At 46.6% G+C, this 13203-nt stretch overlaps 1 protein-coding gene across 1 annotated transcript; it reads right to left on the bottom strand.

Annotated features, from left to right (window-relative positions):
* Nucleotides 1–717: 717 nt before the first annotated feature.
* TIGIT (T cell immunoreceptor with Ig and ITIM domains) lies at nt 718–12984 on the bottom strand. Its single transcript, XM_090264378.1, has 4 exons — nt 12883–12984; nt 11598–11927; nt 8683–8783; nt 718–1267 (listed from the first exon to the last, which is right to left on the bottom strand). The coding sequence occupies exons 1-4, from the start codon at nt 12944–12946 to the stop codon at nt 1031–1033; spliced, it is 732 nt and encodes a 243-aa protein (XP_090120504.1). The 5' UTR covers nt 12947–12984; the 3' UTR covers nt 718–1030.
* Between the last annotated feature and the right edge of the window lie 219 nt (nt 12985–13203).

Genomic DNA, 13203 nt, shown 5'->3' with positions numbered 1-13203 from the left:
CGGCCAAAACAGAAATGAGCAGCTCAGATGTCACCCCAGCCCAGCACAAAGACGTAAGGGCCAAAGTTAGGGTTTAGAGAAGACATTTTGGGAGTGTACATTTTTTTAAACTCTCTGTCAGCCTCCTTCTATGTTCTTTCCCTAGGAATAGTCCTTATTTTAAAAATCTAGGTTTTCTTTTTAGTGGAAAGAAGATTATTTCTTCCAAGCTCAGTGGTGGATTTTGATAGAGAAGAGCTATGATGCCGGCCGGCAGTGAGCATCCACCGTTCCGTGGCTTCCCCAGCACATGGCTGAAAGAGCCTCCAGTCCTCCCTATCAGTCCATCACTACACTCTGAGTATATACAACAAGAGGAGGTTCAAATTGCCTGCCCAGGGTCTTCCTTGTGGGGCTTTCAGCTCCTTGGACCAAACTCCTGCCCTCACCAGAACAGCCTCGCTGTTCCCTGTGTCCTCCTAGACCATTCGCTTCATCAAAGATAAGCCTATCCTGGCCACCGCACACGGGCCTGGCATGTCTTCCCCAAGGCCCATGCCTCCTATCCGTATCCCCTTACCGCCCACGCGTGTCAGTCTTATCTCCCTCTCTGCCTGTAAGTTCTTAAAAGGCTGGGATCCATGACCACAGTTTAGTCATCCTTGAATATTCCCCACAGAAGCTGGTCCCAGGCCTTAGTCACAAAATGCCTCGTATGTGTGAGTGTTGATGAAAATGACAATGACGCTGAAACCTGAACCCCTGTGCAGTGATATTAGGAAGAATGCACTCTTGAAGCCGCAGTATGGGCTCCGACTGCCAGCTTCAAAACCGGGTCTATGCTTTCTTTAACACGGCATTCATAATCAAGATTCAAGCTGCCCACCCTGGTCTGCCACAGCAGAGTGGAAGTGAAGGGGAGGGGAAATGCAGACAAAGAAGATGACATTCGTTCACCTGGCTGAACATACACACACATGCACACAGCAGTGAGGAGAGCGCAGACCCTCATGCATCCATGTGTAAGAACATAAAGGTGTGTCTCTAGGAGCTAACCAGTCTCTGCTGGGAAGCTGATGTCCCCGAGGCTTCTGTAACTCAGGACATTGAAGTAGTCGTGTGGCTCAACATAGTCATCTCCACTTTGCTCTCTGCAGAGGCCAGCAGGTGCAGCTTCTGCCTGCACACAGCATCCAGGGGCTGGCAGGATGGTGGGACCCCATTCCTCATGTTCAGGTGGCACTCTCCTGAGGCCACTTTCTGCAGAACGAATTTGAAGAGATTTCCTCTAAAAACAAACACAAACTACAAAGTGAGTATGTAGGGATGGTATTCAAGTTACTCCTCAGTATGATGCATAATTACAATGATCTGTCTTTTCCTTTCTCACACACACACACACACACACACACTCAGGCAAAGTTGTGTTCTTACCGACACTGAGTTTTGACCCTGAATATCTCACCTTTGTCACAGCTGGACTTCAGCACTAAACGTTCCACTGAGACAGCACTTGCTCCACACGTAGGGCGCCTGCACGCATTCCTTCCCAGCGCTGAGCCCGTGAAGCACTTGCACCCCACTTCTCTCTTTCTCTAGACCACCCGACACCACTGACCTCTTCCTGTAAAGTGTTTTCCTTACCAGGCTCCCACAGCATCACTCTCTCCTGTTTCTCCTCCTCCTCCTGGGAACCCCACCTTCTGTTCAGCCAGCCCCGCTCTTTGTTCCGCTTGCACATCAGCTCCTCAAATAAAGGGTTTTCCCATGGTTCTGCCCTCTGCTTTCCCACATTCAACACTCTCCCTGAGTCACTTCATCTAAATGAGCATCTACAACCACCCTCTTCCCTCTGATGATTCCCAAATCTCTACCCAAAGAAGCCCAGGCTTCTGCTCTGAGCTCCAGAGCCCGTCGTCCAGCTGCTAACTTGGCATGGCCACCTGGCGACCCCCCACTGCAAGCTCGGGCTCAGCCTGTCTCCGGGGAACCCAACAGACTCCCTCACCCACACACTGCTCCTACCCCTCTCTCTCTTCACACTGTTCATGGCACCATCTGACCAGAAACCTGGAGGCTAATGTTAAACTCCAAGTGGAGATAAAAATTCCATCCTGTTTTACTTCTCAGAAAATCTGAAATATACTCCCTTTCCTATCCCTACTTCGGTCTTATCGCTCACCTGTTTTTCCACACTCACCTGCCTCAAGAGCCTCTGTTATCTGCAGTCTACCCTCCACATGGCCCCAGCAGTGCGATCTTTCAGAAATGAAAGTTGGATCAAGCCATGCTTCTGCCTAAAACCTCCTGATGTCTCCCATTGTCCACAGGAGCCACAGGAGGATTTCAGGGGATTTATAAAACCACTTAAGTTGTGTGAAAAAAAAAAAAAAATAATGCATGAGATGCATCCTTCTAAGGAGGAAGTCCATCCTTTCCCAGCCCTCCCACAGGTGACTATGTGTGATGCCCCCCAAAAACACCATGTGTGACTTGGTCACACTCACTTCTCAGCTTCATGTCCTGTAGTGCTTCCCCAACCAACACCCCAACTTCCAATGTAGGGCCTGGTGCCAGAGAGCTGCCCTTTCTTGAGAGCCCGCCGTGAGCATGGACTGGGCTATCTTCCCCTGAACCTCACCAGCACCCCTACTGAAGGCGTTCAGTTAATTAATAGGCACAGACAGTTGGATCATCTGCCCAAGGACAAATCCAATTCTGACTTGTGTTTGTCTGACTCCAAGCTATGCTCTTTCTCCTCAACCACGTTGCCTCTCATCTTGCAGCTTCTACAATGCTAGGCACTGTTTCCTGACTCCCCAGGTTTGTGTATGTTGCACCCATTGTCCATTCTCTATTGTTGCCTGAAAAAGTTGTCTACTCAGTTCTCCAGCCTCAGCTCCATAGTACATTGTCCAAGAAGCCTTCTCTGGCACTTGCTGGGTGGCTCAGCTGGCTGAAACATCATCCCACACATCAAAAGTCTGCGGGTTCAATTCCCAGTCGGGGCACTTACAGGAGACAACCAATTGATGTTTCTCTCTCACATCAATGTTTCTCTCTCTCTCTCTCTCTCTCTCTCTCTCTCTCTCTCTCTCTCTCTCTCTCTCTCTCTCTCTCTCTCTTCCTTTCCTCACTCCCTTTCTAAAATCAGTAAAAAACATATCCTCAGGTGAGGTTTTAAGAAAAAAAAGAAGAAACCTTCCTTCTCTGATCTTGCAGGAGAGCTACATTCTCCTCCCCATGTACTAGCATGTGGTCCTAGATGTTCTCTGTTGTTAACACTGAATGCTGCCTGGAACTTTGTTTATGCTCCGTCTTCTCAGGGCCTCAAACTGTGAGCTCCCCAAGGAAGGGGGCTGTGCTGTGTTCCTCTATGTTAACCTCAGAGCCCATAACAGATGCTCAATATATGTCTCTGGACTGAACTGCACACACATATACACACATACACATTCTTCTACAGCCCCATACCTAAAAGAACTAGATTTTCCAAATCAAAGTAGAGACTCACAGTCAGACAACTACAACCACGCCTGTAAGACAACAGGCTGCAGCAGCGAAATCTGTTCGGGCAAGTCAGGGCTGTGAAGCCAGCCACCACATGCAGAGAAGGGCAGCACAGGTCAGGGTTGTGCCAGGGCAAGGAAATCAAAGTGACACCCAGTACAAAGATGACACCCTCTCAGTCCTCCTGGAGATGGCTCTAAAGCAAGTCATGCACCCGCACCAAAGACCTGAAGGACAGAATCACAAAGAGCCACACACAACCTTGGAAAATAACAAAAACCAAAGCTCATTCTGCCCCCATGCCCCCTACACTGCTTTCAGGATGGGCTACACCAGCACCATCACTGGCAGCTAACATCTAGCTCCGCAGGGCACAAATACACTCAGGGCCTGAGCAGGAGGGTGGATGGGACCACATGAATACTCACTGGAAACAAGTAAAAAAACTTTGAGTGACACACAGCTGTAGGCCCTGAGGAGCTGGGCTGTGGAGAAGCCATATTCTCAGAAGCACACACAAGAGTCAGGTAGGCTCTCCCCTCCTACTGATTCATTCATTCCTCTTCAGTAGGAGTGGCTGCACCTTATTTACAACAACTATGAAGAAAAAGGGTAGTTATCAGAGGTCATGCTGATGCTGTGCTTGAAAGAAGTGCTACATCCCTTGATGCAACCCTATCCATGGTTAAAGCGAGTATACACACCTAATTGTCAAAGCACTGATGTGACCCTTCAAGCATGTGTGTTCTTATTCCCATTCTTAGACCAGCCACAGCCACGCTTGCCTCTGAACCTAAGGACTCTTCTGAATTCCAAAAGTCCTCTGCGAATTGGAAATATGCCTGAGGTGGGTCTCTCAGCTGTTTCGTTTGCATTCCATCCTGCATGGGGCACTCAGCAATTGTAATCAGTATAAAGGACAAGTCTGGAATTGAAGCACCGATGACTTGAAGGAGCAAAGGCAGCTGCTGAGATTGCAGCTGGGCCCTGCAGGGACAAGCATGGCCCTCTCGGAGAATGAGAGGAGAAAGAACAGCAGGCCTGGCAGTCCCGGTCCTGCAGCTGGACATACCCACCTCTCCTTCACCTCACAGAAGGTCCCCTGGGGGCACTTTTGCCAAAGCTGCTCGGAAAAATAATATTCATTCATTTAGTCTAGTAGACCCATGCAATATAAATACTTACTGAGCACCAAGTATTATAAGGTGCTATAATAAATAAAATTTATGATAATTATAAAAATATAGGGTAATGGTTATTAATACATACCAGGAAAAATGCCAAGTAGCTTACTTGAGTTATTTGACTTAAGTTTTACCACACCTCCACGGGAACAGCACCATAATTACTTCCAATTTACAGATGCGGAAGCTGAGGGTTGGCAAGGTTCGGTGACACAGCTGGAGCCAGGATCCAAACCCAGGACTCTCTGATTCCCAAGGCCACATTCCCAAATACTGCTGCCTCTTAGGGTCTGTCCGGATTGCAGTTGGTACCCTGCTTAGATCCTACCTACCTGACCAGTGTCCCCATTCCCCAAACCTGAGTGGCTCACAGAGGCCCTTCTGCAGGACTTGCCCTTGGGTCCTCCCTGGTAAGCAGCCAGCAGTCATGACTGACTGGAGTGGACTTTTAAAAGGTCAGCTCCCTGCCTCAAGGTGCAACATACTCTGCATACAAGTCTTGCTTCAATCAAGTCTCCAGCTGAGACCACTTCATGCAGAGCTTTCTTCCCTTAGCCGGGTTCTGCTTCCTTCAATACCCTTCATCTGAGAGCTTGCTCAAATAAACTACGGTCACCAGAATCCACATGTCAGTTTCTATCTCCTGAACCTGATCTAAAACAGCTGCCCCTAGGACCTCCGGTCAAGATGGCAGTGTGGGCAGATGTGGTTCACATATTCGTACAACCAAGTTACAACTAAAATATAGAACAGTAATCACTCAGAACCATGAGAAATCAACTGTGGAATAAAGACACCACATCCATCCAGACTGTTAGAAGGGGCACTGACATGGAATGGGCTGGTCCCTCACCCACATGTGATGGATAAAAATTCGGGAGGGATATCTTGGGGGCGAGGGGTCCCAGCCCCACACCAGACCACCAAACCCAGGATTCCAGTGCCAGGAAGAGAAGTCCCACAACTTCTGGATGCAAAAACCAGCAGGGATTGAGTCAGTGGAAGAAATTGCTGGAGCCCCAAGCAGTTTCTCTTAAAGAACCCACACATGGACTCACCTACTCAGACTCACTCCCTCTGAGCCCCAACACTGGGATAGCAGCTTGAAAGGCACCAGTGGTATACAGGGAGAAACTGAAGTGTCTGGCATCAAGGTGAGCAGAGGTCACTGTCCCTTTTATAAACCCTCCCCCACAGAGCCAGCAAGCTGGTGCCATATCTGAGACTCCATCATCCTGGCTAACACTGTTTGACCCACCTTGGAGATCCCAAGAGACTCTGCCCCACCCAACTTACGGGACCACGAAAACTACTTTTCCATATGAATGGCTGGTCTTGACTCATGCTTTATAACTTCCTAAACCCTATCAAACAAGCAACAGCTGGTCTTAGTGAGCCCCGGGCCTGGCCATAGCAGTAGCCAACATAGTTGGCTTGGGTTTACCTGAGAATCTCCAAGCCCAGCACAACTAATAGCCTTCTCAGATGGCTTTATAGCTCAGGCAGGGTGGCCCCAAGGAAAATACAGGTGGATGCTGACCTTGGCCAGCACCACCAGGGAAACCTGAGAGCCTGCGCATCCAATGGACAGCTACAGACCATGTTGGAGAACCACCACCCTTCCCCTGCACAGCTGATCCTCCAAGGATGTTGGAGGTTGGTGGTCAGTGGTCACAGCCGATCCTTGCAGCTGACTGGCCTGGGTAAATCCCTCCCATTGATCTGACAACAGCAACCAAGGCTCAACTACAAGATGGGGTGGTATTCAGCCCACCTGAAGGGTTCACCTTGAGTATATAGCTTGGGTAATAGGGAAGGCTGTGCCACTGCACCCTATAGGGCACCTACTACATTAGGCCACACTACTGAGACATGGAGTCAAAGCACCTCTACCTTATACATAGAAACGAACACAGGGAGGTTAGCCAAAATAAGGAGACAAAGAAACAGGGCCCAAATGAAAGAACAGGTCAAAACTCCAGAAAAGGAGCTAAACAAAATGGAGATGAACGATCTATCAGATGCAGAGTTCAAAACACTGGTTATAAGGATGCTTAAGGAACTTAGTGAGGACTTCAACAGCATAAAAAAGATCCAGTCAGAAACAAAGTTTACACTAATTGAAATAAAGGGTAACAACCATAGAGTGGAGGAAGCTGAGAATCAAATCAATGATATAAAACACAAGGAGGCAAAAACAATCAATCAGGACAAGAAGAAGAAAAAAGAATCCAAAAGAGAGAGGATAGTATAAGCAACCTCTGGGACAACTTCAAGATGTCCAGCATTTGCATCATAGGGGTGCCTGAAGGAGAAGAAAAAGAGTAAGAAATTGAAAATCTATCTGAAAAAAATAATGAAAAAAACTTCGCTAATAAATAGACATGAAAGTCCAGGAAGCAGAGAAAGTCCCAAACAGGAGGGATGCAAAGAGGCCCACTCCAAGACACATCATAATCGAAATGCCAAAGGTTAAAGATAAAGAGAGAATCTTAAAAGCAGCAAGAGAAAAGGAGTTAGTTACCGAGAGAGGAGTTCCCATAAGACTATCAGCTGATTTATCAAAGGAAACTTTGCAGGCTAAAAGAGATTGGCAAGAAATATTCAAAGTCCTGAAAAGAAGGGTTCTACAGCCAATATTGCTCTGTTCAGCAGTTATCATTTAGAATGGAAGGAGAGATGAAGAGCTTCCCAGATAAGAAAAAACTAAAGGAGTTTATCATCACCAAACCATTACTATATGAAATGTTAAAAAGACTTATTTAAGAAAAGGAAGAAGATCAAAACTATGAACAATAAAATGGCAATAAATACAAATATATCAACAATGAAATCTAAAAAACAAACAAAGCAAACAAGAAGAACAGACACAGAATTATGAATACAGAGAGCATTTTGATGGTTGCTGGATGGGAGGAGGTTGTGGAGGAATGGGTGAAAAGGTGAGGGGATTAAAAAGTACAAATAGGTAGTTACAGAATAGCCATGGGGATGTAAAGTACAGTCTAAGAAATGGAGTAGCCAACAAAGTTATACACATGACCAGTGGACATGAACAATGGTGGGGGTATTGCCTGAGGGAGTGGGGGGTGCTCTATGAAGCGGGGGCAAGGGGTAAAAATTCAGAACAACTGTAATAGCATAATCAATAAAATATAAGTTAAAAAATAAAATAAAACATCCTTCACTGGGAATAGCCTTCGATGGAATGTGGAAGGAGGCTCCCCAGCTAGGAGGAAGTACAGACCTCACCACAGCTGGGGAATGGGATGGGACACAGATGAAGGGGATTGGGAGCTGGTGTCATGGCTCTGACCTTTGAGAAGTATGGGGGAAGCAGTGACTGTTAGAACAGTGGGATTGGTGGCTTTTGCTGAATTCTCCTGGTACACTATGCAGAAAAAAATCCATCGGCAACTGAAAGCAAAGCGTGAGAGACACAGGTCCTTTTCAGCAGCATTTAAAGAAGCATCCTCTCCATCACAGAACCTAACTGGAAGAGAGAACCTCCAAGAAGGCTGGACTTCAAGCCTGGGCAAGTCTCCTCTACCAGGGCCTTGATTGGCAATCAGGGTCTCTCGTGACCTTTTATTTCTCATCCTGCAGAATCGCTGGATGGCCCAGCGCTACTGAAGGGTTGTTAAAATTAAATGAGCTAATGTACAAAAAAGCCTAGCACAGAATAAAGTCCCAAGATGCATCAAAGTCAGAGTAGGTAAATCAGTCTCCCAGGGGACTGGCCTAAGGGAGAGGCAGGAACTGGGAAATGCAGGTGACAGCAAGATGGGGAGGAGACAGATCCAACCTTTCAGGAGCTCCCAGATAAGGGAAGGGACAGAAGAAGAACATGAACAACTTCACCAAAAGACAGAACGAGGACTATGATAAGGCACAAAGAGCAGAGGGGGAGGTCACCTCTAGGTCTCTCTCTGGACAAAAAGAGAACCTGAAGGGGCCAGGGCGGCAGCGTGGGGTGCCTGTGCCTGGGACATGGAGCCAGAATCATTACCTTTCTGGTCAGTGTGACCACCACTGTGACTGCTGTGCAGATGACCACCAGCAATATGACTCCAAGCAATAGGATCTGGAAGCCAGCACGGTGCTCAGCCCCTAGTGGGAGGACAGAATAAAGGAAATGGGCTGAGGCTGGAAGCAAAGTGCGACCACTCCCCAGGGAAGCCTGAGTGTCAGGGCCCAGAGCCGGTGATTGGCCCAGCCTTCCTCCAACCACAGGACTGTACCATTTGGCCCAGCTCTTGGGACTGTGGATCATCTGCCTGGCCCATCATGAGCGGCTAATGCTCAAGCAGCTGTCTGTCTACCTCACGCATTTGACACCAGCACAGACCATTTTTAACGCTCCCTCCCTTGATTCCACAAAAATCACTTTTAGGAATAATCATGAAATGAAGCAAATGATAACGTCCAGAAAAATGAAAAAGGAATATTTTTATTAAACTTCACATTTATAATCATACTAGTTGAGAAATAACTAAAAATTTTTAAATTGAATCAATATTAAAGTACAAAAAAGAAAAAAAGCACATAACCTTTCACCTTAAGCCTCTAACACTTATCCAGCTCAGCTGTGAGACCCGAAGGGAGGGATGTTCTAGAACTGTACCCTTTGTTGTTTTCCTTTCATTCGGATAACACATAGCACATGCTTAATAAATGTCTGTGATATGAATTGAAGCATGAATAAGTGAATTTCTATTGTTACAAAATGTCCCTGGAGGGAGGAAGAGGCAAGAGGGAGTTTTGAAGAGAGGACTGATTATTGATCCAAGGAGAGTGTGAGAGAAAGAAGACAATTGCCCCATGTGTGCTGGGCTTTAGGTGGATGGGTTTCCCAGCTTCTTCATCCCATCTCCACCTCCTTCCCAGAGGCTTGGGCAGAACCCAGGTGTCCAGGGAGAAAAGAGAAGGGTGTCACAGAGGCTGCGCTCTCTTCCCTCCAATGATGGGCTTAGATTGCCGGGAAGGTGGCTCAGCAATGCCATCCCTAGGACGAGGGCAGTGCCTGCAGTCCCCACACAGTACCAGGAGGGGTAGGAGAGGGAGCCCTAGTTCCCAGAATGCCTTTCCTCCACCCTGAAGATTCAGTTCCCTGCTTTGGCCTCAGGTGAGGAAAGAGGGCAGATGGGGAGTAAAGCGGTCATGGAGAGCACTTGCAGAGAGCTGTCCATGGAAAAAGATGCAGGCTCTTGTCTGCATGCTTCATGGGCTTATGTCGGAGCCAGCGGAGAAGGAGCATTTGAAAAGAAATTTTAAGGAAACGGTTTCACAGAATTCCCTAACTCATAAAAGTTATCTGCAACACAATAAGCAAATAGAAGTTCTGAGGGTGCAGGTTAGGGGAACCAGAACACCTGTGTTAAAAGCAGCTCTAATGCTCTGAGCAACTCCAAACCTCAGTTTCCATCTCCATCATCAAGAGAGGCATTGCACTCATAGCTAAGACTTACTTAGTGCTTACCATGCATGTTCCAGGTGCTGTTCTCCAGGCATTCTCTTGCAGTAAGTAATTCAATCTGATGTTAGCACCTCATAAGGTCTTACAACTAGTCTCATGTCAGAGATGAGAAAGCCAGTGCACAGAGGAGCTAAGTAATCTTGTCTGAGGTCAGCAGCAGCACCAGGATTTGGACGTGGGCTGTCTGGCATCAGTCTGAGCTCATAACCAACCTGCTATATTGTCTCTCAGATATGATAATAATCCTTTCCCACCTTCCAGACAACCGTTTCAAGTGTCCGGGCATATCATGAATGTGAGATTATTTTGGAAACTGTGAAGTACGCACAAATGTAAATTATCGTAAATTAAAGATAGAACTACCGTATGACATAGCAATTCCACTTCTGGATATTTAGCAAAAGAAATCCAAAAAGATACATACACCCCTGTGTTCACTGCAGCATATTTACAATAGCTGAGATATGGCAGCAGCCTAAGTGCCCATTGATAGACAGGTGCATGAAGAAGACATGATACATATGCACAGTGGAATACTGGTCAGACATAAAAAAGAAGGAAATCTTACCCTTTGTGACAGTGTGGATGGACCTGGAGGCCTTATGCTAAGTGAAATAAGTCAGACAGAAAAAGACAAATACCATATCATTTCACTTACATGTGGAATCTAAAAAACAAATAAATGAGCAAATAAAACAGAAATAAAAGTCATAGAAACAGAGAATAAACTGATGGTTGCCAGATGGGAGAAGAGTTAGGGGGATGGGTGAAAAGGTGAATTGCCAGATATAAAAACAATCACAGAGATGTAAAGTACAGTATAGGGAATAGAGTCAATAATACTGTAACATCATAACTATGTATGGTGGCTGACGGGCACTCGACATATCAGGGTGATCACTTTGTAAGGTATATAAATGTCTAATCACTGTGTTGTTCACCTGAAACTAACAATATTGCATGTCAACTGTAATTGAGAAAGATTTTTTAACTTTTAAAAAATGTAAACTATTATACATTTACGCCTACCACATAGGTTTGTTTTTAACCAGCTCAGTTCTAATTCTTTATAAATTTGGGGGTTAATTCTAATTTGTATGATCCATACTAAATAAATGAAAACATTTTCCAGATGACCTTATTAACTGATCTTTCTAGTAAATACACATAAAATATCCTTCCTATATCCAAAAGGGTGGCACTCAACCCTGGCTGCACATTCAAATCACTTGGGATACTCTGAGAACCTATCCCATCCTGGCTCTGCCCCTAGAGACTCTGAGGGAAATTGGGCTGGGACAGGGCACTGGCATCAGAATCATTCAAAAGCTCCCAGGTTAGTGAATGTGAGCCCAGGCTGGGAGGCTCTGCTCCACTGTGTTCAGCAGGAATGCCTTTTCTATCCTCAGGGATGAGGTTCATCAGACGCTCTGCTCCGGACAGCATACCTGAGCTTTGCAGGACCTCCAGAAAGAGTCTCCCTTTGTAAATGCCATCAGGGAAGGTGAAATAGATGCAGAAGTACTCCCCTGTGTCATTCGTGGTCAGCGACATGAGGGTGAGGTCCAGGTTGGGGCCAGGCGCCACTCGCTCCCTGAAGGCTGGGTAGATGTACCACCCCATCTTAGCATGGTGGATGGCCAGAACTCGGTCCTGCTGCTCCCAGCTCACCTGAGTCACCATGGCAGTAGTGGAGGAGAAGTGACACTGGAAAGTGACAGAGCCACCTTCTTCTGCAGAAATGTTCCCCATGGTTACTATTCCGCTTGCCACAGCTCCTAGGGTAGGGAAAAAAGCATGCATGAGTCCTGGGTCAACAGATGGCCTTGAACCTTCCCATGGAAATTCCAAGGGGCTTTGCATCCAGAATTGGTTTTTGGAATGTTAGTCTCTGCAGTCTCTGCTGTCACATACCCCCTCCCCTGTCCCCACCACCCCCTTGGCTATTTCAGGATACTCTGCTGTCATTTAGCTTCATGACCAAGCTCATTGGTTACTTTCATAGGCTTCCTTTGTCTCCCACCCAGAATGAAACGCTTCTGTTCTACTGTATCTCCCAGCAGCTCAGTTCTGTGCTGGACACATTCTCCTTTGAATAAAATCTGGGTGTTTGGCCAATTGCCATTTGAAGGACCTGGAAAGCTCTCCAGGAAAGCCATGAGATCCAAAGGGAAGGAATATTGGAGAGAAACTTTTTTTCCAAGGCAAGACCAACCTTTCAGCATTTAAACTCGTTAGATGGTTCAAAAAGCAACACAAAAATTAATGGGTTCTGCCGTTTTTAATTATGTGCGTCCCTTTTAATACAGAAAGAAGTAGATTGAACATAGAGTCAGTCCACAATGGGAGAATCTCCAGAATCTTTGAAGAAAACATTTTGTTCCACAGAAAACATACAGTATTTTTCTAGAAGTTTCCTCAAGGACAGAAGAAAGGAAGATGGAGCAGTAGCAAAATTCTATAAGTGAATTGATCATTCCTCCTCTTAGTCCCTTTCTCTCCCCCTGCCTCCTTTCTTGGGTTGGCCAGTCAGGCTCGCCCAACCTCAAGTCCCTCATCTGCCACCCAATACAGACCTGTGCCTTCTTCTCAGAGCAGGAAAGGGGGATGCAGGGCTCTGAAAACTGTAATTTTTCTTTCCGTAGGCAGATGTAGCATTCACTCCCAGCCTCCCCTTTCCTCCTCCCTACTCTTCCTCTTCCTTAGGTTCTAGACCACATTCCCAGCCCTTACCTGAAGCCAGGAGGGAAGCCTGCCTCAGCCCCTGGGCCCAGATCAGCAGGAGACACCACTGCATGCTTCTGCCCAAAGGGCCTCCAGGAAGCAGATGTGGCATCTTCTGCCACGGAAATGGGCCCCCTGCAGATGGCAAGGTGAAACTGAGCCTATGAGGAGAGAGGGTCTCGGAAAAAGTGAGTTCAGCAAAACCAAAGACCAATAAAGTTCACAACAAGTACACAAACTGCATAGGACAAGCCACAAGAAAGATCATGAAGGAAACACATTAAAAAATAAGCAAAGATGTGGTTAGAGGTACATTACACTGGTCTTCGG

Source organism: Furipterus horrens, unplaced genomic scaffold (assembly GCF_987537825.1).
Source record: "Furipterus horrens unplaced genomic scaffold, mFurHor1.1.pri manual_scaffold_1, whole genome shotgun sequence".
NCBI classification, from domain to species: domain Eukaryota; kingdom Metazoa; phylum Chordata; class Mammalia; order Chiroptera; family Furipteridae; genus Furipterus; species Furipterus horrens.
The sequence above is the reverse complement of the archived record's forward strand: the minus strand, read 5'-3'. Positions and strand labels throughout refer to the sequence as shown.